Here is a 25,281-nt window from a genome sequence, read left to right on the forward strand (position 1 = left end):
TACAGCGCGCCGCTGTTGTCATCCTTACTTAGGATAGTTGCTGCTCTGATTGGGCCGACGCGGCTTCCGTCGCCGTGCACTTCTCTTGTTTTGATTCCTGGCGGTCGCAAGTAAGATGGCGGCGGCGCTGGAGCGGGTGAGAATTTCCGCCTCCGACTTACGGGATATCTTGGCAGCTGGAGAGAGTGTGAGGAGCGCAGGTAAGAGGGGATAGATAAGAATTTGGTCTCCGAAAGATAAACGTGTGTAAATGGAGAGGTTAGAGAACGGGTTGGAGACACGCCCCCTCACAGTGCAACTTCTTCCAGCAAGTGTCCTGCGAGCCGGAATCCCTGCTGCCTGCGCTGCCATTTACCCTCACGGGTTCTCACTCACATATCTATGTTATAGTTTAGTGTTTCCATTTCTAGCCCTGTGCCCAATTACTTGCTGGCTTTGATGCAAACCCTATAATACCTATAGCTGGAAAATAAACAGGCTGCGTAAAATATGTGTAAATTCATGCGCTGTTTCACGCTGTACCTTTGTGACTGCTGCTGCTGTCTGGCACACAAGTCACACACTGATTTCTTACATGCAAGTTAGTGTGTAATCTCCCCTTTTCACAAAATATCCTATGTCCTTAACTAGTCTCCTAATGGCATATGTTCAGTCTTGAGACAAATAGAAATCCATCTAAATAATAATTTGTATGATTTTTCAGGAGTTCTGTTGCAATGGGCAATTATATAAAATCATACTGCATTATTCCTATATAATATAGGCTGCTGCCACTGTGTTTTTTGGAAGAGAAAGGCCTGATTCTGTGTTGCTGTATTACTACTAAAATAGTCTAGTGCTTGCCATGCCCCCACCAGTTACACATGCACAATGGTTATTTTAAAGGGGACATATCCTATAAAAATGATGAATGTACCAGAGAATTATACTCCTCTAGATATAGAAGGAATGAACTTAAAAAAAGTTGTATTTCAGACTGATTTATTGAGAAATTCCACCAAAACTCCACTAGTCCCGCCCATCTGTTACACTTCCCGCTGGCTGAATTCTCTGGGTGTGTAGGGGAGCCGGCGGCCCTCCGTACACTACACTGTAGGATAGGAACCAATCAGCAGCTAGGCTGACCTGATAGAGAACTGAAGCCTGTCTTTGCTTGTGTGAGTGCAGGGCTGTGATTGGCTCTCCCCCTCCTACTGTGCCTCTGGCAGGGACCGTTAGGACACCCCCACTCTCCATTTCAAACTGGGACAGAGAAGTGATAGGATCTATAGGGAGCTCCAATAAAGGGGCCATTGTTACAGATAGGATTAATTTTTAGCCCAAAGGGAAACTAGCACCTTATATTATTCATAATTGCCTACAAAATTAGGGTTTTCCCATTTATCCTATATGTCCCCTTTAAAGGAAACATAAGCAAAACAATAAATGAAAAAATACAAATCCAAGCAACATTCCAGTATACATTTTATTCAAAAATTCTAAATGACTAAAGTTATTTGTTGAATTATGTGGCAATTACTATTCTCTGCACTGCTGATTTGGAAATTATGATTTCTTCTCAAGCCAGGACTCTGTAATGCCTTGCATGCTTCCTCACAGCTCTCCAATCACAGAACATCTCAGGTATTGTTGAAGTCATGGCAGAAGGGGAGCTAGTTTCTGCTAACAGTCAAGACCAGCAGTGCAGAGAATAGAAAAGGAACTGATGTTGAAAAAGCAGTTACATTTACTAATAACTTTATAACCAGTATATGTTTCATATATTTAAATTGGGAAGTTGCTTAAAATGATATTTTCTCACTGTACTAAACTTTTCATTATTTGGGCGGAGTTCTGTGTTACTGTATTACTACTAAAATAGTCTAGTGGTTGCCATGCCCCCACCAGTTCCACTCACACCTTTGAATTCAGACCAGACTCTGTAGATAAAATGTAATATAAACAATTACAGTGACTCCCAGAAACAAAGTGCCTGCAATTTTCAGCGCTCTGACCCCCAGCATAGAGCAGTTATATGACTCCCTATAACCCAGTTCATGCCAGGATTATGTGATGCCTATGATTAAGTGCCCATGCGCACGAAACGCGTCAGGCATTTTAAAAGGAAATAAATAAAAGCTAATGTTTTAGATACCTTGGCTGTTCGGTGTGCTGATTGAAGCCATTTTCGTTTTTGGACTACTTTTTGCTCCCCAAGCTACGGGTTCGGGGCTTGAAGCACCCGAGCCACACACCGACTCTGGTGAGATTTACTTTATGATCTGCTGTATTCTACTTTGGTGACATCTGGGCTGGTGGAGGGCCCGGGGTTTATACACCTGGGCCAATAGATTACCTAGGTACATTTACCACTAGCGTACAGTTTAATATTTTCAATATAACCACCGCCTTTTACTTTATTGTATTTTACTTCATCAGTTTGATTTATACCATTCGGCCGTGAGGCATTATATCTCTTTTGGTTTAATTATGTGATACTGTGGCCTTGGCATTTCACTACACTGTAGCCCCTGCAAGTGAGAGACCTCTCCACCTTGACAACACAACACCTGCCTCCACTCCTGTAACTGGTCTCATATTGAGGTGTAAAGCAATATATTTGTTTCCCTTATCCAGCATTCCTGTTTGCTTCTTTGAGCAGAGACAATCATGCTTGCATGTCCACAGTGGTTCCAGCATTACCCAGCACTGTGGCCCCCAGTATTTCCCTAGTGTATTTTGACACACTTGGTCCCTGGGATTAGATAATAATAGATTAATAGATAACAATAATTTCCTTATTAGCAGGAAGGGTTCGGGACAACAAGCTTCTGCCATACCTTGCCAGCAATGATTGCAAGCTTTACTACTACCAGAGCAGCAGTAGCTACTAAGGGGGGTATTATAGATAAGGGATGAATTGAAGTGATGACTGTAGTCCTTTAAGACTAACCTGCTTTAAAGTGATAGTAATGTGTTAATAAATAAGGATTTGTGTCATTGTACTGATAGTTGGCACCTTCAGAGGCAATATTATGTTCTGTGGCATATGAGGCATGTCCCAATAGGTATAATTCTACTTAGTTGGGGGATGTGTGTTTGGTATGTTCGTGTTGTAAGCAATATTAAAGATGTATATTGTAGATGCTAATAAACTATGATTTGCACTTTACTGTATTTAGAGTGAAATTATATAAACCATATCTCTTCTTTTTCTAACTAGCAGGTAGATTCTCCCTAAATCCCCCATCCAGCAGATATGAACAGTAGAGGAGTCTCTGACTGAGCAAACAGTCAGGAGAATAAGGTCTATTTTTAATGGGTAAAGGGGTGTGATTTGACCTGTGTCTGAGAGAGCAGATTACAGCTGCATAAATGCACAGAACTAACTGATGGAGACTTTGGAGAGTGGTGTGTGGTCCTGGTAGGGGTCATAGAGAACTTTTTAGTTTTTTGGGTTTTTTTTTTTTCCGTACATACACTAATACCTTCCAGGGACTGAATAAGTCCCAAGGTTCCCCTATTGACACCACATTCCAAGTATGGTTTATAATTACTCAGGAGTTAGCTTTGTTTATTCTTTGTTTATTCTGCATAGAAAGATGTTTTATTGTATCGCATATTTGTATCTGTTCACAAGTAAATCAGAGCAGCAATGTCTAATGAAGTGCTAATGAAACAATAAACTTTATTGCACATATTTTCATTACAATGCTGGATTACTCACTTTATTTATACTATACTTTATATATACTTGCATAGCATCTCCCAGTAATAGGAGGAACATATACCCTGTACAATGTGAATTGTTTTCCAAGTCCATATTTGGTTAATTAAATGTCTCTGTAACTGTGACAAGACCCAACTACGTTTGTTGCATTTCCTTGCTCTGACAGATGACATTGTACAAATCTGATGTAGTCGTGCATGTTTAATAATTAATGCATTACTTAAAACCACCAGGCGGTTTTTGGCCCAAAAATGCACTTTGCAGGCCAAATACTACCTGTCACAAATAGTAACAGACAGCTTCAAGTACATTCACTACAGGCAGATTCCATTTCTATTTCAAGTACTCAAAAGAGTTGCTTAAAGCAAAGTCCAACAGCAAGTGTTTGTAGTCTAATGTCCCAGAGCTCTTTGAACAACTCTGCCTAAAACTCTCAACATGATACCTTCCTATTAATAAATAAATCTGCAAATATACAAATATGTTATGCTGAGAAAAACAGAATTGGTGTTATCCAAGGCTTTATGATGGACACGAAGGGGAATGTCGCAAAAGTGGAATCACTCGGCCTTATAGGCCCAACCTTATCGACAGCCTACCCCTATTTGTAACAAACTATCTTCTCTGTGCCGGACCTGCCACAGGACTCTGAGCTCTCAAGCTCAGTTTGTCTCTCCAAGCTACCGCTTTAAATGTAGTTTTAGTCTTTACACTGCTGTCTTGGCCTGTGCTATTCCACTGATTTTCAGGTGTTTCCTACATCACCTCTCAACCTCCTTTTAATTCTCCTTTTTATCCATTTGATCCATGCAAATCAGTACAGATCCCCAGGAGAGAGAGTGAATGTCTTTGAGATGCATCATTCTTTTCAGGATTTTAGGGGCCCTTTATGTGCCATTAACACTGTGACTGTGATGTTTGTTGCAATGTGTAGCATCCAGGCACCATGGGCTCCTTCAAGATCATTACAAAAATCATCACACTGCTAAAAGTTGGATTCATAGATTGAGACACTCACCAAACAGATGTTATAGAAATATGTCTTGTATGATTTAGTCATAAAAGCTGTCCATCTGCATTTTAGTAATGCTGGTTGCAATGTATACCTGTTTTGCTTTCTAGTTCTGACTTCTGGCTTTGTAACTGTGCATTTACAATTTTATAAAACAAGGACATATTAGGCAGGACTTCTTTAATGCAGAAGCTCCACCTACTGAAGAAAATGGGTAATTACAGTTAAAACTAATGCATTAATAGTGTGATACTGCAATTGCTCATTATTGAGATGTAAAGCACTAGGCGACTCTGTAATTGCACAGCTTGAAGAAAAAGCTGACACCAGTTCAAAAATATTCTGTCGCCCCAGCAGTACCTAATTTAACAGCCTATTCATTAGGCTGTACATTTTTACATAGGTACATAGTTACATAGGGTTGAAAAAAAGACCAGTGTCCATCAAGTTCATCCCATCCAAGTAAACCCAGCACACCTAACCCACACCTACCAATCTATACACTCACATACATAAACTATATATACAACCACTAGTACTAACTGTAGATATTAGTATCACAATAGCCTTGGATATTCTGATTGTTCAAGAACTCATCCAGGCCCCTCTTAAAGGCATTAACAGAATCTGCCATTACCACATCTCTAGGAAGGGCATTCCACAACCTCACTGCCCTCACCGTGATAAACCCCCTACGCTGCTTCAAATGGAAGCTCCGTTCCTCTAATCTAAAGGGGTGGCCTCTGGTGCGTTGATTGTTTTTATGGGAAAAAAGAACATCCCCCATCTGCCTATAATCCCCTCTAATGTACTTGTACAGAGTAATCATGTCCCCTCGCAAGCGCCTCTTTTCCAGAGAAAACAACCTCAACCTCGACAGTCTAACCTCATAGTTTAAATCTTCCATCCCCTTAACCAGTTTAGTTGCACGTCTCTGCACTCTCTCCAGCTCATTAATATCCTTCTTGAGGACTGGAGCCCAAAACTGCACTGCATACTCAAGGTGAGGCCTTACCAGGGACCTATAAAGGGGCAAAATTATGTTCTCATCCCTTGAGTCAATGCCCTTTTTTATACAAGACAGCACTTTATTTGCTTTAGTAGCCACAGAATGACACTGCCTGGAATTAGACAATTTGTTATCAACAAAAACCCCTAGATCCTTCTCCATTAAGGATACCCCCAACACACTACCATTCAGTAGATAGTTTGCGTTTATATTATTTCTACCAAAGTGCATAACTTTGCACTTATCAACATTGAACCTCATTTTCCAGTCTGCTGCCCAGTTTTCTAATGTTGTCAAATCGCTCTGCAAAGTGGCAGCATCCTGCATGGAACTTATAGTTTTGCACAATTTTGTGTCATCAGCAAAAATAGAAACAGTACTGTCTATGCCCTCCTCCAGGTTATTAATAAACAAGTTGAAAAGCAAAGGACCAAGGACTGACCCCTGCGGTACTCCACTAACCACACTGGTCCAATTAGAAAATGTTCCATTTACCACCACTCTTTGTAATCTATCCTTCAGCCAGTTCTCTATCCAATTACAAATATTATGTTCTAGGCCAGTATTCCTTAATTTGATCATTAACCTTCTGTGAGGTACTGTATCAAACGCTTTAGCAAAGTCCAAGTAGATGACATCAACTGCCATTCCAGCATCAAGGTTCCTACTCACCTCCTCATAAAAGGCGACTAAATTAGTCTGGCAAGATCTGTTACGCATAAAACCATGCTGGCACAAACTAATAGTATTGTGAACTGCAATGTGTTCAAGTACCCTATCCCTTATAACCCCTTCCAAAAGTTTTCCTACTACTGATGTCAGACTAACAGGCCTATAGTTTTCAGGCTGAGAACGGGATCCCTTTTTAAATAACGGCACCACATTAGCAATCCACCAGTCTCTCGGCACCATGCCAAACCTCAATGAATCCTGAAAAATTAAGTGAAGAGGTTTGGCAATCACAGCGCTCAGCTCATTTAATACCCTGGGATGAATCCCATCCGGCCCTGGACCTTTGTTTACCTTTACATGTTCAAGTCTCTTGAATTTACTCCCGAGTGACCCACGCGTCAGTAGCTAAATTACTAGAACTGGGCATATTAAAAGGGAAGCCTTCATTATCTGGCTCCTCAGATGTATAGACAGATGAAAAATAAGAGTTCAAAATTTCAGCTTTTTCCCCGTTCTCATCAACCAACTTACCCCCCCGTGATAATAAGGTTCCCTCCCCTTCTTGCTTCATTTTTTTACTATTCACATAATTAAAAAATAATTTAGGATTCTTTTTACTCCTAGCTGCAATATCCCTTTCCATTTCTATTTTAGCTTGCTTGATAGCTTTTTTGCATGCTTTATTTGCTTCCTTGTACCTGATGAAAGTTTCTGCTGTCCCAGCTAACTTGAATGCCCTAAAAGCACGTTTTTTCTTACCAACCTCGACAATAACACTTTTATTCAGCCATAAAGGTTTTGCTTTGCGATGCCTCTCCTTGCTTACAAGGGGAATATACTGTTGTGTATACCTGCAAAGCAGTGTTTTAAAGATGTTCCATTTTCCTTCTGTGTCTAACCCCATGAAAAGCCTTTCCCAGTTGACACATTGCAGAGATGCCCTTATACTGGCAAAGTCTGCACGTCTAAAATTGAGCGTTTTAGTTACTCCCTTATAGCGCTGTCTCTGCAGCATTATCTCAAAGGAGACCATGTTGTGATCACTGTTCCCCAAATGCTCACCCACACAAATGTTAGAGATGAGTTCATTATTATTAGAAATCACCAGGTCCAAAATAGAATCATTCCTAGTAGGTTCTTGAACCGCCTGAAATAAAAAGTTGTCATTTAGCATATTTACAAACCTACTAGCTTTTTCTGACTTAGCCACCCCATTACTCCAGTCAATGTCCGGATAATTAAAGTCCACCATAATAACAACTTGACCCTTTTTTGAAGCCTCCATTTGCAACAATAGCTTGCACCTGTCAGAGCTGCTTTGAATGCTAGACTGAATAGCAATGCTGTTTGTGAGCAATATACCATAAGAGGTTGTTGCAAAACAGATGAACTTCATGCAGTTACAGGAAATATAAGGCTGTCCAACTGGAGGCCCATGGGCTGGATGTGGGCCACAGAGATTTTTCAGACTGCTGAGTAGTTCCAGTGACCTCTTTAGATTATTTCAATTTAATAAATTCACAAATTGTATTTTTTTAGTACTACAAATCGTGAATTATACTAATTACTTGAAAATACAAAAAATGTGCAATTTATTTGTAATTATTCTAAAAACTGCCAAGGTCATGTAGAAGTCTATGGTTGCTCTCCTAGGCAAATTGTAACAATCTTTATTTAATTTCAGAGCTTTCGTTTTTAGTTGTAAAGAAAAGGAACTTACAACTTTTTGAGGTTTTCATATTCCAATTTTGTTTTTTTTATTTAATTAATTATTTTGCATTTAAGGTTTTAGTGAAAATGATTTTTTTTTTTGTGGTTTCAAAATTCACTAAAACCACTAAAATTTTGAATTTTCATAAATCTGGCCCTCCGTTTACCATCTTGGAAGCAGCTAAGAGAGCACTGAGCATGTGCAGTGCCACTGACACACAAAAGGTTGGCTAACAAATCCAAGATGGGGAGTTGTTGGACAGCTTTGCAGACATAGATCATTGGTGTAATAGCGCCTTTGGACCTCTAGATAAACCTCTAGGTAAAAAAAGTTCCATATATAATACAGCATTTCTAGCCATATTCTTTTCTTTGGATATGGATACATAGTTAAAGAAAAACTAAAGAAAAGAATATGGCTAGAAATGCTGTATTATATATAACTTTTTTTACCTAGAGGTATATCTAGAGGTCCAACAACTCCCCATCTTGAACACAAATTCACTATAACTTAAAAAATTTAATTATATTTAAAAATGTTGTCAAAGCAAACGTATATTTTCATGACAGCACACAGCTCTTTAGTTTTCTCACTGCACTGGAAACTTTGCATACAATTTCCCGCCAATATGTCTTTCTGACTGTAATAATTGCTTGAGGAAAAGGCAGCTAAAGAGTTAAAGTGTATTGGTTAAATGACAGGTCATTAAGCAATTCAGGAAACACTTTGCTTTCTCGGCAGGCCGGGACAATGGCTGTGTGACAGATTGCAAATGGCTGTTTATATTTGGGGACATAGAGGAAATCTCTTGGGAATTTTGTATGTATCCAAAGTGTAGTGTTTGTTGCAAGAGTCCAACATCATTATCATTATTATTATGTGGTTTGTGTGTTTAATATATAATGTATATTATTTGCGTGTAGAGCATTTAACATAGTTGCATCTATAAAAATATCACTGGTGGCTTTTTATTATTATTATTCTCTAGTGTTTTGCTTATTCAGTGCTTAATGACACAAAGCTTCCAGTCCTGTCTTTGGCAGCAGCAGGCTGTGGCTTCATGGCAGTGGTTGCTGTTAAACAAGTCCTTAGCATGCCATGGTTTGGGAGCAGTAAATGAGAAGAATGGCAGTATTGCTGGATAAGTGTGATCAAAACATTTATTTGCACTTTGCTTATTGGGAAAACCTATTGTCTTATCATATGGTATACAGTTATTAAAAAGGTAGCACATTTAGATACATTTCAAATTTAACCTTAACAGTAACAACATTCATTCTAATCTTTTACACTGGCCTTGCTATATGTTTATTAGCTAGCTTGCTAACCATTACTCAGGTTGCGCTGATTAGGGATATATGTTATAGAATGAAGCCAGTTATTGCTACCAAAAAGTCTGTATTAGCTCTGTGGTGCAACATGCACTTCTTGGGGGGTTTGTCTTTCTTTTTTTTCTGTTTAGAATTCACTTATTGCTCCAGAGGCTGCTTATTCTTTTTTGTTACTAGAATAGCTTGAAAAACTGTTTAAGATGATTCAGACTATACCTATATTTCTCTAGAAAGTTGCATAGAAAGGCAACAGTTGCATGTAAATGCCCTTCAGACAAAACTCGCATTCCCACAGTATAAGGGCTGGATTTAAAGATTTTGCACCCCCTAGGCTGCAGTGCCGCTTGTGCTCCTCACCCAATGATTGCAGCTTCCTACCCACAGCTAAGACTGCTGCTTCTTCAATGGGGACTGAATGTCACACCTGCTCAAACAGCTTTCAGAATCTCCTGCCCAGGGGAGATGCTACCAGTAGGCAGCATACCACCCCCAGATTATTTGCTGCTAGAGCTGGGCGGTATGACCAAAAATTTATATCATGGTATTTTTCAAAATTATATCGGTGTCACGGTATTTGACGGTATTTTTTTTTCCATGCATGAAGGTGTTAACCCAATTTCCTAATAAATTAGAGAATAATTACTGCAGTATTGAAAATCAGAGTCAGGCAAGCGAAGGATCGGCAACAGAAAGTCGTAATGTAAATCAGGCATGCTTAGTTTCCCAGGCAAGGCCGCAGACAACATAGCACAGGAGGAGGCATTTGATAGCTTTAACTACCCCCCACACATGCGCAGAACCGGCGCCGTCAGCGCGTCACGGACGTGCACGCTTTGACATGTACGTGCGCTTTGATGCACGTGCACCTGGACGCGCATGCGCAACGTCCCGCGGACAACGGGATGCGCGCGAGACCGGGCCACACGGGGGAGTACCCTGACACCCCGGTATTGCGGTATCTGACAAATGAATATAGTTTTAAAAAAAAAAAACACCGGTATTCGGTATTAAATGGTATATCGCCCAGCCCTATTTTCTGCCGAAGGCTCATACCTTTGTGGCTCACAACTCCAGGCCTGCTTATGTGTTCTGTGTTTAACGAACCTGTAAAGAAAGAGAAACACTGCTCAGTGCAAGGAACTGTGGTACTGGTAGTAGCTGGCAACTGTTTGAATGGTAGATTTAATCATGACCAGTATTAGGGCTCTGACACACGGGGAGATAAGTCGCCCGCGACAAATCTCCCTGTTCGTGGGCGACTAATCACCCCAAATTGCCATCCCACCGGCGACAATGCAAGTCGCTGGTGGGATGGCACACGCTGCGCAGGCGATTTTCGGCAAATCGCCGAAGTCGCGCCGCCGTGGTTAAAGGTGGGCAAAATTTAGTTTTTTACCTTTTTATTCCTAATATATAAGTGTGTGGATTTTATTGTTTTTGCATAAACTTTGTTGCCTCAACAATTTCCCTGTCTGTAGAACTTAATAGTTGTATTGCTTAAACTTTTACAGACAGTATGAAAGAGATTAAAGAGCCCAGAGTGAGAAAAGGGTACAGGCGTCCAGACATTGAGATCTACAAACCAGGGCTGTCCAGGTTGAGGAACAAGCCTAAAATAGATGTGGCTGGAGAGGATGATAACCATTTTAAAGAATACAGAAGTGAAGATTGTACAGAGAAGCAGCCCTCAATGGTAAATGGTGGAAGCGTTTCATCTGTCATTGAGGATCACAGAAAAGATGCCGGGGATCTAGCACAGAATGGCCTTTCATGTGGGTTCTCAGAAGATCAAGATCGAAAAGTTACAAAAAGAACCAAGAAACCAGACAAACAAATATACCAAGCTGGAAGACGAGGGCACCTTCCTGTGAAAGAATTGATGAGTGAAGCCACCAAAGAAGACTTCATAAGAAAAACAGAAAAGCTAAAAATTGTCGATGAGGAAGAGCATGAAAAGTGTATGACAAAAGACTCAAAGCCAGCAAATTATGCCTTGTCTCGGGATAATGGGAACACAACCAACAAGGATGAGAAATGGAGGAAGAATGAAAAAGAGAGAACTAATAAGGCAGTTGAAGACTTGGTCATGGCAAAAACTGAAGACGATGAGAGGAAGATTGCCTCTACCAAAAGATATTCCCATTCTGATAAACGCAGGACTCGCACCCGAACCTGTAGCACAAGTTCTGCTGGTAGTAACAATAGCAGTGAAGATGCTCTTCTGACAGATGTAATGAAGGTTCGTCAAGACAGGACAAAGCCAGTTGGAGATCGACGGGACAAAGGACGCTTAAAGAAACAGGTGTCTCTTTCTTCAACTGACTCCTTTGAGGAAGATGTTAGTGAATACTTTGAAAGTTCTCTGTCAAACCGTTACCGGGAAAAAAAGAAGCACCTTCCAGGAGACAAGGGCCTGGTGGCCAAGAGCAGTAGTGAGAGGAGGTCAGTAAGCAGGGATAACACAGAAAAGAATTCACATGTAGAATCTTCACTACGAGCTAGCAGAAATGAAGAAAATAACAGGAGAAGAGGTGGGAGAGCTGCTCGTCCCCATAGTTCTGACACGGGAAAGGAACAAGTTAGGGAGAAGTCAGCTGAACCAACAGGCAAAGGAAGGGGCATCCTCATCCTACCTGCCAATACAGACTTGTCATCCAATTCTGCTGTAGAAGCAAACCACAATAGCACAAAGCCTCTCTTCATTCCCAATGGCAACAAAGGGCTTCGTGGCAGAGGGCGTGGTGGTGGTAATCGCCGATTATGGGACCCAAACAACCCTGATCAGAAACCTGCTCTTAAAAATCAAAGTTCTCAGCTTCACTTTCTGGATACCGATGACGAGACTTCTCCTACCTCGCAGGGTGAAGCTTATCAGTCTCTTAACCAGCCCTCATATTACAAGTTTCAAAACTCTGATAACCCGTACTACTACCCACGCTCCCCATTTACCTATGGTGGTTTCTCAATGCCCTATTCTGTGGGTACTAGTAATGGCATGTACCCAGGTGCATATTACCCTGGATTTCCACCCCAGCCTGGGCAATTTGCTTCTGGGCCATATTCTGGTAGCCCCTTAACTCCAGAAGAGATGGAGCACCAGGTGAGGACTCTGCAGCATCAAGAACTTAATCGTATGCTTAGAATGGCCGATAACCAGGAGCTTCAGCTTAGCAACCTTCTATCTCGTGATGGGATGAGCACAGAGGGGCTGAATAGAATGGCTTCTCTAAGGTGAGTATTCCCTTCTATAATGTATTTTACTTGTACCAGATATACAGTACAGCATACCTAGCAGGGTAATTTCCACAGTAATAAGGGACAAGATTCAATTAGCAATTCATTCTTAAGTTAAAAAAAAAATGTTCTATAACTTTAAATCTCCTCTGGAGCTATTTACATAGTAACATAGTAAGTTGGGTTGAAAAAAGACATACGTCCATCAAGTTCAACCATAATGCCTATATATAACCTGCCTAACTACTAGTTGATCCAGAGGAAGGCAAAAAACCCCATCTGAAGCCTCTATAATTTGCCGCAGAGGGGAAAAAATTCCTTCCTGACTCCAAGATGGCAATCGGACCAGTCCCTGGATCAACTAGTACTAAGAGCTATCTCCCATAACCCTGTATTCCCTCACTTGCTAAGAATCCATCCAGCCCCTTCTTAAAGTTATATAATGTATCAGCCAGTACGACTGATTCGGGGAGGGAATTCCAGAACTTCACAGCTCTCACTGTAAAAAATCCTTTCCGAATGTTTAAATGGAACCTCCCTTCTTCTAAACGAAGTGGGTGCCCTCGTGTCCGTTGGAAGGACCTACTGGTAAATAAAACATTAGAAAGGTTATTATATGATCCCTTTATATATTTATACATAGTTATCATGTCACCTCTTAAGCGCCTCTTCTCCAGTGTAAACAGACCCAACTTGGCCAGTCTTTCTTCATAACTGAGACTTTCCATACCCTTTACCAGCTTAGTTGCCCTTCTCTGGACCCTCTCTAACTCAATAATGTCCCGTTTGACCACTGGAGACCAAAACTGAACAGCATATTCTAGATGGGGCCTTACCAGCGCTCTGTAAAGGGGAAGAATAACCCCCTCCTCCCGTGAATCTATACCCCTTTTAATACAGCTCAAAACCTTGTTTGCCCTTGCAGCTGCTGCCTGGCATTGCTTGCTACAGCCAAGTTTATTATCTACAAGGACTCCAAGGTCCTTCTCCATTATGGATTTGCCTAGTGCAGTCCCATTTAGGGTATACGGGGCTTGCATATTTTTACTTCCCAGGTGCATGACCTTACATTTATCCACATTAAATCTCATCTGCCACTTAGCTGCCCAGATTGCCAGTTGGTCAAGATCCTGCTGCAGGGATGTCACATCCTGGATAGAATTGACTGGTCTGCAGAGTTTTGTGTCATCTGCAAACACTGATACATTACTCATAATACCCTCCCCTAAGTCATTTATGAACAAATTAAACAAAAGTGGACCCAGTACAGAACCCTGAGGGACCCCACTGAGAACCTTACTCCAAGTAGAGAATGTGCCATTAACAACCACCCTCTGTACCCGATCCTGTAGCCAGTTTTCTATCCATGTGCAAACGACTTCACTAAGACCAATAGACCTTAGCTTAGAAAGCAGTCGTTTGTGGGGAACGGTATCAAATGCTTTGGCAAAATCCAAATAGATTATATCTACTGCATCCCCACTGTCCAGCTTCTTACTTACCACATCATAAAAAGCAATTAAATTGGTCTGACATGACCTGTCCTTCATAAAGCCATGCTGATTACTGCTCATAATGGCATTCTCCACTACATAATTTTGAATGTGATCCCTTAACAAGCCTTCAAATAACTTGCCCACCACGGATGTCAAACTTGCAGGCCTATAATTGCCGGGCTGAGATCTTACTCCCTTTTTAAATATGGGAATGACATTCGCCTTCTTCCAATCCCTAGGTACCATACCTGATGAAAGAGAGTCTGAGAATATCAGAAACAAGGGCCACTGCAATTCTGCCCCTAGCTCCCTCAGTACCCGAGGGTGTATTCCATCTGGCCCAGGTGCCTTGTTTACATTTATCGTGTGTAACCCTTTAAGCACCATATCCTGTGCCAACCACTGTGTAGTTGGAGCTGAGGCAACAGTGCAGCTATTGGGTGGGACTTGGCCCACTGGCTCCTCTACTGTATACACAGAAGAAAAGAACTGGTTAAGCACATCTGCCTTTTCTGTATCCGCTCTAACCATATTGTTATTATAACTCAATGGGGCCACACCCTCAACCTGCATCTTTTTACTATTAATATACTTAAAAAACTTTTTGGGGTTAGTCTTGGCCTCGGCTGCGATGCGCTCCTCATTTTCTATCTTTGCCTTCCGGATTGCTGTTTTACAACACTTGTTATAGTGTTTATAATCATTAAACGCATCTACTGTCCCCTCTGACTTATATTTCTTAAAAGCTTTCCTTTTTCTCCCTATTAACTTCTTTACCTCAGAGTTAAGCCAGATAGGGTGATTCTTAACACTTCTACTTTTTCTTATTAATGGAATGAATTGAGAACAGTAATGATTTAATATCATTTTAAATGACAACCATTTCTGCTCTGTGTTTTTATCAGAAAACATAATGCCCCAATCTATGCCCTGAAGCGCTGCCCTTAAGGAGCTAAAATTTGCCTTCCTAAAATTCAGTGTTTTAAATAAAATTATAATATTGCATTGTTTAAGAAATCTGGTTCTTGCACCCTCAGTGAGGCCAAATATTAACAGTGGTTGACTTTCTTAGACATATAGTTACTCCTGTTTTTTAAAAAAAAAAAAAATACAAAGCCAACTGCAACCTCTTTTGGAATCCATAAATGATTTGTAAAATATTAAAATCCCAAAGTATTTTTGTAACCAACAAATCCTGTTAATGGGACAAACTTGTTTCAACTATACATGCATAGTATACCTAATGTACAAAACAATGATGTTTTCTAAACCAGAAAAATATGAAACTGGGTCTGTGATTAAATAATAAATGTTGAACTAGTATGTAATATATCTCTTAAGTTTAAACTTAACCCCCTTGTTGAGCTAGTCAAACAAATCCCCACCCCCAGTAGTTACATTTGTGTCTGAGCTGGAATCTAAAGTAATTATTCCAGTCCTACTAATTTGGCTCCCATGGTAAATTGGTGTCCTCTCAATGCAGCCTCCTGTGCATCCAGTGATTGACAATGTTTTCCTCTATGTCATAATTGCCAAATAGAAAAACAAACAAACTTTCTATTCACTTAGTTCTCTTATAGTTAAAATGCAATAACAGCTTATATAAAGATTAACATATTACTCCAGTAAAGTAAAATCTACTCTTTTTGCTTTGTTAAAAAACACCTCTGCAGGTCAGAGCTGTTACAGGTGTATGAACGCTGCCTCCTATCAGATATAGAATTCTCTGACCAGCATAATGTGGATCAGTTACTCTGGAAGAATGTCTTCTACCAAGTCATTGAAAAGTTTAGGCACTTCTTAAAGGAGACATCCTCTGATAGTGAAGAAATCCGCCGGAAACTGCTTCAAGTTTTGGATGAAGTGAGTAGATACGTCAGTCAATTGTATTCTTCTGCCCCTTTGTGATTGTGCCACAGGCAGACTGAAACCAGCTTGTCCGTGCAGAAACAAAGCAGACTGTGAACAGAAAATGCTTAAGTGCACATTTTCTGGTCAAAACCTACTTTGTGTACATGTTCACAGGCAGTTTCCAGTCTTGTAAGTATGCATAGCTATAGAGCAGATAGGACCGAACTGTGTTTTCTCTACCAGCGAAAAATACTAATGTGTACCATAAATCTTTGTAACTGGAAGTTTATTGAATTTCCTATATGGGTCCATAAAAAAATGTAATGTTGCCGACAATACTATCTTTCCTCTCCTAACCTCAACACAGAGCTATTTAGTCGCATCTCTTCCTGCCTGTGTGCTCTCCTACTTGGATGTCCTAATGCTACGTTAAAATGCTGTTAGGGATCCAGATATTTTAAATAAGCATCTACTCTATTTAGACATTGTGTTAATTTCCTTTGTCGCTGCTCTTCTAGGGTACAGCATTCTTTGACAGCCTCCTGCAAAAGCTGCAGGTCACATATCAATTTAAATTAGAGGAGTATATGGATGGCATGGCAATCCGTAGTAAGCCTTTGCGTAAAATGGTAAGCACTTGATTCCTTCTGTAACACATGTGCATGTTTAGAACCTTCTGTCTATACTGATGGCTTGTCTAACCCCTGTAGGTTAAGTTTGCATTGATTAGTGCACAGCGCTGTATGATCTGTCAGGGTGACATAGCCCGTTACAGAGAGCAGGCAGCAGATACCAGCAACTATGGGAAAGCTCGCAGGTAACAAATGTACTGTTTTTCTGCCCCACTGATGCTTTTTTACTTTCTCTGTGCTTGTTGCAAGGTTCTATACAGTTTTTTGTCCTAAATTCCCTCTATTTTGCTTCTTCCAGCTGGTACCTGAAAGCTCAGCAGATTGCCCCCAAGAATGGCCGACCTTACAATCAGCTGGCTCTCTTGGCTATCTATACTGTAAGGCTTGATATATCTCTCCTTTCTCTTTATTAAACTGGAAATGTTTTATGTGCAGCCAGTGAAGAGCGTTGGAAACTTCAGTTTCACAAAAGCAGTATGGGGCATTTGGGACTTAACGGCTTTAGGCACATTTTTGTAATATACTTTTTATTTTTAAGAAAAATATCTATGATTACAGAATACACAGTTGGTTTTTATTTCTAATATAAGTTTAATATAAGTTCTGTTGTATGGGGCTTTAGAGTTCAACATGAAAATATTATATATCCACAGCACACAGTTTAAGGGCTAGTTTAAACATGGAAATTAGTTTAAAAATACAGGTGCCTGTCTGGAAAAAGCAATACAAGTTCACCTACACAAATCCTCTGGTCCAGGTGCAACATGCCCTGGGCCCTGCACTCAGGTGAAAAAACTCATGTCCAGGGATAATGCACTTCCAAATAAGAAAGCATTATGCTTACCAAACAGTCCTGTTGACCCAGGTGCTTCTGCCCCGAGTCCGTAGCCAGGGGACAAATCTTGTCACAAAACTTCACACATTGGCAGTGCACTCCAGGGCAGCATAAAAAGCTGCAAAAGTTGGTATTAAAATCGATCAACCTTTATTTGCACATCTTAAAAACACAGCTTGAGGTCTTCACGTTTCGTAACAGCGCACTTCCTCAGAGAGAGACCTCAAGACCTCAAGCTGTGTTTTTTTTAGATGTGCAAATAAAGGTTTATCGATTTTAATACCAACTGTTGCGGCTTTTTATGCTGACATGGAGTGCACTGCCAGTGTGTGAAGCATAAGAGTTTAATCTTTTGAAATGGTTGTACGTACTGTATATATTGTATGAATGAAGGCTGAGGTGCACTGTAATATCCTATGTGTTATTTTTTTAATACTAAAACCTTTTGTTTTATGTTTGTTTACTGCTCATCTGTTCCAGGCATCAAAGTTTGGTTTAACCAGAATTTCAGGGAATGAGTTCATTAGCACATCATGTCATGTTGGCGTCAGAGTAAAGTCATGCTGGACTGATGCATATAAATGTTGTAAAAGAATTTCTCATAACCAAAAGATATATAAAAAAAAAAAAGGGACGCAAGTGGGAAATTCTGGTACCTTCAACCTAGTACACTATCAACAAAAATAAGTAATTCCACTTGCAATCCAAAGTGAGTGTTAATTTTGTGGGTGTGTATATGGTGTCATGGTGTACTCTGCAATATAAACCCTCACCTTTGATTGCAAGTGGAATTATGTATTTTTTTGTTTGTCTACAGTGTTTGTCATGGGGTTACCAAGGAGGTTGGGCAGCACATAATCTTGGGAGTTTCTTACAGTCCTGGAGTCTCCCCTAAACCTGTCCGTAGTGTCTCGCTGCTGTACGCTTTTCAGGATATCCTTAGCAGAACAACGGTGGATAAGTATGTTCATGAGTCATTCTGGCATATTTATCTGTCCAGCTGATTGATACGTGTATGCTTCACTAAGGATATCCTGGAAACACATACTTTTTAGGCTGCTGACCTGAATTTTTGGTGAAATAAACTACCCCAGACATTCAGTTAGATGAGTAAATATAAGAATAGAAATAGAAAGGAATTGAATCTCTTTTGTGGAAACCCATTATCCCGAAGTGCTCCAAATATGGGACAGCCAACTAAACTACCATAAGTCCACACTGGTGTCAAAACACTGTTTGCTTTATTTATTGTTTAAATTTTTTTAATAGACTTAAAGGCATCCTCCACAGTAAAAATGTAATTCTAAGCAACTTTTCAGTATACGTTATTAACAAGTTTTAATGGCTTACAAACTATTTGAAAATTAGGGGGAAGGGCACAAAGGGTGGATTGTCTGCCTGGTAATAAGCGAGACTTGGGGGCAGATTTACTAATCCATGAATTCGAATCCCGAATGGGAAAAATTTGGATTGGAAACGAAAATTTCGCAAATATCCCGAAAATGCTTACGAAAAAATCGTATTAGTCACAATAATATCGTATTGGCGATCCGAAAGTCACGAAACTTTCATAGCGAACCATTGTAAACAGCGGTAAAACCTTTTTCCAATTTTTTTGCGCAAGCGTACGAAAAAGTCTTGCAACGTACGAAAAAGTTGTGCGGTGTACGAAAAAATTCGGCAGAAATACGCTCGGAGCGTTCGAATGAACACTCCGAGCATTCGTGCTTTTGTAAATGTGCCCCTTGGTGTTTGTTGGCGGATAACGGCTATGTGTGCCTGCACCTAGGCAGCTTCAAAGCTCTTGCCCTAAAAGCAAAGTTTCTTACATTCTCTTCACTCCTGACTCTGAACCCCTGAAACAGTGTTGCAAACCAGCTGATTGAAAGACCTAGAGCGGACCTGACTCCTGTTACACTGTTTAGGAGGGAATAAAATAGAGAAGGGATAAATAAATGCTGCTTTCAGCTGCAGTTAAATTTACAAATAACTTTAAAAACCGATGACATTCTTTAATGAATATAGAATTTTATTTCTTTCATAATGCAAAAAAAGTTTTTGGGTATGGTAATCCAAATTAGCAAAAAAACCCCCAAAAACCCTTATTTATTATTCTTCTTCTTTGCAAGAAAGTAATAAATAAGAGCAATCTGATGCCTAAACTTTTTTTGAAATTTGAGCCTTTATTACCTGTGTGGCCTGCTTAATATTTTCTAAGAGCACAGTGCTTTTTCTGTACCATGTGTAGTAGTGGTAAAATAAAAAATCTTTATATGCAGACTGGTCCACCTTAAGAACTGGCCTCAAAAGCTTATTTGTTAGGATGGCTAGGATTTGCTCTGGTTGTATTAAGTGAAAACCTTATTTCAGATTTAAAGCATATAAAAGTCTGACATTTATGTGTTTGGTTTTGATGCAGAGACGGAAACTGGATGCAGTATATTACTATATGCGCAGTCTGGCTGCCAGCAATCCCATACTGACTGCTAAAGAAAGTCTCATGAGCTTATTTGAGGAGACCAAAAGGAAGGTAGGACACACCCTTTGCACTAAAAGGAAACCTAGGATTTTAAGTAAAGGTTAAAATGATTAGTAATCAGATTTATCTTAATTTGCAGGCTTTTCCCCTCCCCCATTTTATTTTTCACCTTCTGAATTATTTGTTGGAGCGTCCATTTTTTTTGCATATAAGCTTGTTGGAGTTTCCTGTTGTGGCTAAGACATTTTCCCTAGAAATGCACGACTGCAAAAGCTGTATCTTAATGAATTTGCATGCTGTTCTCTGGGAAAATGTTTGCCCAGTTTCCCAGCATGGCAGCTCTCAGTTTATTTTTTTTGTAATTGTTTTTATTTTCATTATGGAAAGATGGAATGACTTTCACAAAGGATTCAAGGTTCGGCCAAATCCCAAAATAGTGGATTTGGTGCATCTGTAGCTGCTAACCCTGCGCTGATCTTGATGCAGGAGTTGAGAGGTTTTTTTTTTTTTTTTTTTCTATTAAACTACTGAAAAATTCTAATTGTCAGATTTCTCAGGAGATCTCCCTGTGCGCAGTTACTGTAGTTGTTTAGGAAGATGTTCAGACAGTGTTAACACATATTGAGATTTCATTAGGAATCTTTATTGTTCATTGTCTTTTCTGCAGGCTGACCAGCTGGAACAAAAGCAGCAGAAAGAGAGAGGAGTCAGCCACACAAGTGACGATACCACACGTTCAGAGATCTGGATCCACCCCATACGCCGAGGGAGGGAGTCCGGGGAATGTGATGCTCTTGACGCTCTAAGTCCAAGTGATGTAAGTCGTAGCCATTGCAGATGGAGGGGTATTTACCACTGCAGAGCTTCCTTAGTGATAATGATGTTTATATTTATCAGATCATTGATACTCTCCATGTCTTTCTCATATGAACTTGTGCTAACCATTGCATGGTGGTGCTTGCAGCTCCATTTCACCAAGAGAAAGAAGTTTATTTGCCCTTGCTGTGTTCACTCTAGGCACTCCGGTTTCTCCACACTCTAAAAACATACACACAGGTTAATTGGCTCCTGATAACACCAACCACATTGTGTGTAAATGTGATAGGGACCTTAGTCTGTAAAGGTGGCCATACACGCACCGATATTATCGTACGAAACCTCGTTTCGTACGATAATCGGTGCGTGTATGGCATGTCAGCGAGCCGACCGATATCGCAGGAAGCTGCTGATATCGGTCGACTCGCCGATCGGCCAGGTTAGAAAATTTTGATCGGGCGCCATAGAAGGCGCCTGACCAAAATTCTCCCTTCAGAGCTGAATCGGCAGAAGGAGGTAGAAATCCTATTGTTTCTACCTCCTTACCTGCCGATTCAGCCCTGAATGGTGTGTGGCGGATCTGACGATGTTTCTTGCGACTGACGGTCGTACGAAACATCGTGAGATCGCCACGTGTATGGCCAGCTTAAGATTCACTGCCCCAGTGGATCTTACAGACTGACATGTAATAGCACTGTGGAATATACAACCAGCCACTGGTTGTGATACAGTGGTCCGCCATTGGTTGGATTTCTGTGCTTTAAAGTAGTGTCTTGTCAGTCTCTCACATCTTAGTGGGCTCTAAGGGCTCTGGCACACGGGGGAGATTAGTCGCCCGCGATTAACTCCCTGTTCGCGGGCGACTAATCTCCCCGAGTTGCCTACCCCTGCCATCCCACTGGCGAACATGTAAGTCGCCGGCGGGATGGCAGACGCGGCGGGGCGATTTGCGCGAAATCGCGCCGCCGCGTCTGCCATCCCGCCGGCGACTTACATGTTCGCCGGTGGGATGGCAGGGGTAGGTAATTCGGGGAGATTAGTCGCCCGCGAACAGGGAGTTAATCGCGGGCGACTAATCTCCCCCGTGTGCCAGAGCCCTAAATTGGTTGGAGGTACAGAATGTTTAAAATAATTTCCATCTAGGTATTTAGTTCATTATTATGACATCGGGATATAGTTCAAATACTTGTTGTTTTAGTATCTTCCCTCTGGGTGGTGCTATTTGTCTCCTTCAAAGTGTACTCTGTACTTTCTAAGAAAGCAAAGACGAGGCGTTGTTGCTTGTTTTGCGGTGCTGACCGTTTTTCCACAGTTTCTTTATTAGTTGCTATTATTTGCTAAAGATTCTAGTGCTTTGCTGCCCCTCCCTTTAGTTATTCACAGGCTGCTTGTACTTTATTTCTTCCAGTATCTCCATTCTGGAACTTACACTTGTTCGGCAAGTCTTTCTTTTTTTATGTGACACTGCTCCACTTTATTATTTTGTCGTGTTTTTTTTTTTTTTTTTTTAAACGGTTGCCTTTCCTTATAGATTTTTATTTGAGATTGGCTAATTTCTGCATATTTAACCTTGGCCATACCAGGCGCTCGTAGAAACCCTTCTCATGTTCTGCTTTGCTTTGAGAGGAAGTACAGAGAGGAGGAAGTGAGGTGCCATGGTGGAGAGCGCATTTGGTTAAACACGAAAACCACTTTCCCAGCTTCTCGGCCTGCGACGTGACATACACAATGTACCGCCTGGGGTGACTCACCACCATATACCCACTTCCTTCTCAATTTATATGCCATGTCTGTCCCCTTTACATATTGACCTGAAAGTGATTTGCAACAAATGCCTCAGAACTAACCATAGTACAACTGTTGAACTGTCAGATTGGAATCTTTCTCTATAGGTTACTCACGGTCTCATAAAATAATCTTAAGGTAACGCTAGTGTAATTTTGCCTTGCTTTATACTCATAATAGAAAAAACAGGTTTGACAGCAGCAGAATTATAGCAGAATTAGTTGTTGTTGTTGAGCTGCTGCATATAGCTATTTTGCTTCATTAGAGGTTGTTGAAAATGGCCCAGGAACTATCCACGGCAAAGGGCAAGTTTGGGTGGTTTTATCATGGCTCACATGTCAGACTCAGAGATGGCTACCTGCTGTGCTTTACTATTTCTTTTGGCTTTCTAGGATGCTGGGACTATATGAATAGCTAATGGAAACATTTAGAAACATTTAGTGGATTTGTGTTTAGTATTTTTGTGTATATTTTTTTGAGTACATTGAAATGATACAATTTGATTTGTAAGGAGCTGACGTAGCAGTGGGGCTGGTCCATTTTATGCCTTTTAGAGCATGTACTTGGTAGGCAATATCACTGCTAAAAATCAATGTAAATTCTGGGAAAATGTAAAATACAGTATGACTTTAATACCCCTTACCTGCACTGGGCAGTGAGTAAACTAACTTTCAGGAAAACCTAATTTTTGGGTATGAAAAAGTGGGGTTCTACTGTATTCTGAGACCATTTCTACTTGATCTCAATTTTTTATTATTTGTGTTGTTTTAATTATTTAGCATTTAAATGACAAGGAAAGGTTAATATAAATTTAAAGTAAGTCTAAAGTTATTCTTTTTAAGTACCTACTGCATATCTAAATTCTCAGATCCCTGCTTGCTTCTCTGAGATATGGTGCTGGCAGCCTACAGCAGTGTGAAGACTACAGTGACATCACTGAAATCTCACTCCGCTTCCTGTAGGCTGCCAGCGGCAGTAGCCTTCAGTAGCAATGCAATGTGTGTAACTTGATCCTGTCTGCTGTTCTGAGCTACAAATGCCCACCAGCCAATCTGAAGCGGATCTGCCAGCGGTGCGGGGGGGGAGGGAATGAAACATATGTGCAGTGTGAAGCAAGGAGGGAAAGGAAGGGAGAATACCCTTTTAAAGATGACTGCCTGTTCAAGAAAACAGATAGAAAATGTGAAGTGTGACTGAGTAAAAATTTGATTAGGTGAGCCTTTTTAAATTTTGACTTGTATTCTCCTTTAATTCAGAAGCTCTCCAGTTTGGAATTTCAGCAGCTATCAGGTTGCTACAGTCCAATTTAGCCTAGCAACCAAGTAGCAGTTTAAATAAGAGACCGGAAGATAAATAGATGAATGCCTAAATAGAAGGATAAGTAATAAAAATCAACAATAGCAAACTGTAGCCTCACAGAGCAATAGGTTTTTGGGTGCCGGGGTCAGTGACCACCACAGTTGAAGGCTAGGAAGAGGCAGTAGAGGAAGGCATATCATTCAAAAACCGTGCTCCCAGTGTGGCATAACGTAGCTAGTTGGTAATTCAGCAGCCTGTGGGCAGTCTGAGGCATTGTGTTCTAGTCAGGAGACCCTTTGGATGCATTTCCTCTCCTTTATCACCATTAATTAAGGCCTGTCCATACTGAAATTTCCTTTTTACACCAGTGCAATTCTATATTATTTGATGGCAGTGTTTTTATTGATTTTACTGTATTTGAAATAATGTGTTCTGTGCCAAGGTATTACTTCCCGCATCTTGGTGCCCAGGCATCACAATAAAACGCCTTGTTTTTCTTGGTCAGTCCCATACCCTGCAGTTCCTGCACTGCTGACTCGCATGTTTTTGCCGGAAGCCTTTGTGCCCTATGTCCGTGTGTTTCATGCTTTGTTGTTTGTTATAGAAAGCTCTTGATTTAATCAGACACCTCCCCCCCCCCCAACCATCCATTCTGTCTGTCTCTGTCTCTCTGCTGGATGTATCCTGGATTCCCAGGGATCCTTACATCTCAGCTGCCTCTCTTTTCCTTTTGCTCTTCGTGCTGAAGGCTTAGAGCCGCCTCAGCCTTGAGAAAGAGCAGATACAGAAATTTACGTCCAAATCTCAAGTATTGAATTTTCGTCGTAAGACACAATTTCTTTCTGGGGCCGCTGTGTGCAATCCTTCCCTTATTTGGTGTCTTCTGCGTGCAAGCGGAATAGTGCAGGTGGCAGAAGAGCATAGGGCCACAGGCGTGGCTGCAGGGCTTGTTAGGAACATTCAGAACTCTTAATACTCTGTGGCGGTCGATAAGTGAAAATCTCTTCACAGCGGCGCTTCAAGACCTCAACTACTCCTTTGGAGTCATAACTTTGACTGTCTGCTTATGCAGTTAACCCTTTTGCTGCATGTTTAACTCCTAATAAATAATAAGTAAAAATGTTTGCATCATTGTTTGCATCATTTTCCTCTTCCTGGTACAGGCACTATAATGGGCGATTGGGACCCAAAAGTCGGTTGCCATGCTGCTTAGAGTGGGTGACAAAGACAGCAAAAACTACAATGCTATGTATATAATTTGGATCCTATACCTGTACTATTGTGTTCATCAATCGGAAAGCTCCAAATTTATAGGAAGTCCTTCTCCCATAGACTCTATTTTAAGCAAATAAATTGTATTTTTAAAAATGATTTCCTTTCTCTCTGTAATAATAAAACAGTACCTTGTAT

At 40.7% G+C, this 25,281-nt stretch overlaps 1 protein-coding gene across 1 annotated transcript in view; it reads left to right on the top strand.

Moving 5' to 3' along the window:
* Positions 1–20: 20 nt before the first annotated feature.
* Positions 21–25,281, top strand: part of smg6 (SMG6 nonsense mediated mRNA decay factor) — a 146,654-nt gene continuing 121,393 nt past the window's right edge. The window contains exons 1-8 of the mRNA XM_012957457.3: positions 21–200; positions 10,956–12,675; positions 15,848–16,037; positions 16,544–16,654; positions 16,736–16,842; positions 16,956–17,034; positions 19,912–20,022; positions 20,639–20,788. Coding sequence (XP_012812911.1) covers positions 116–200; positions 10,956–12,675; positions 15,848–16,037; positions 16,544–16,654; positions 16,736–16,842; positions 16,956–17,034; positions 19,912–20,022; positions 20,639–20,788 — 2,553 coding nt within the window. The 5' untranslated portion in view covers positions 21–115. The remainder of the gene's footprint in view (positions 201–10,955; positions 12,676–15,847; positions 16,038–16,543; positions 16,655–16,735; positions 16,843–16,955; positions 17,035–19,911; positions 20,023–20,638; positions 20,789–25,281) is intronic.

Source organism: Xenopus tropicalis, chromosome 2, assembly GCF_000004195.4.
Source record: "Xenopus tropicalis strain Nigerian chromosome 2, UCB_Xtro_10.0, whole genome shotgun sequence".
Classification (NCBI taxonomy): domain Eukaryota; kingdom Metazoa; phylum Chordata; class Amphibia; order Anura; family Pipidae; genus Xenopus; species Xenopus tropicalis.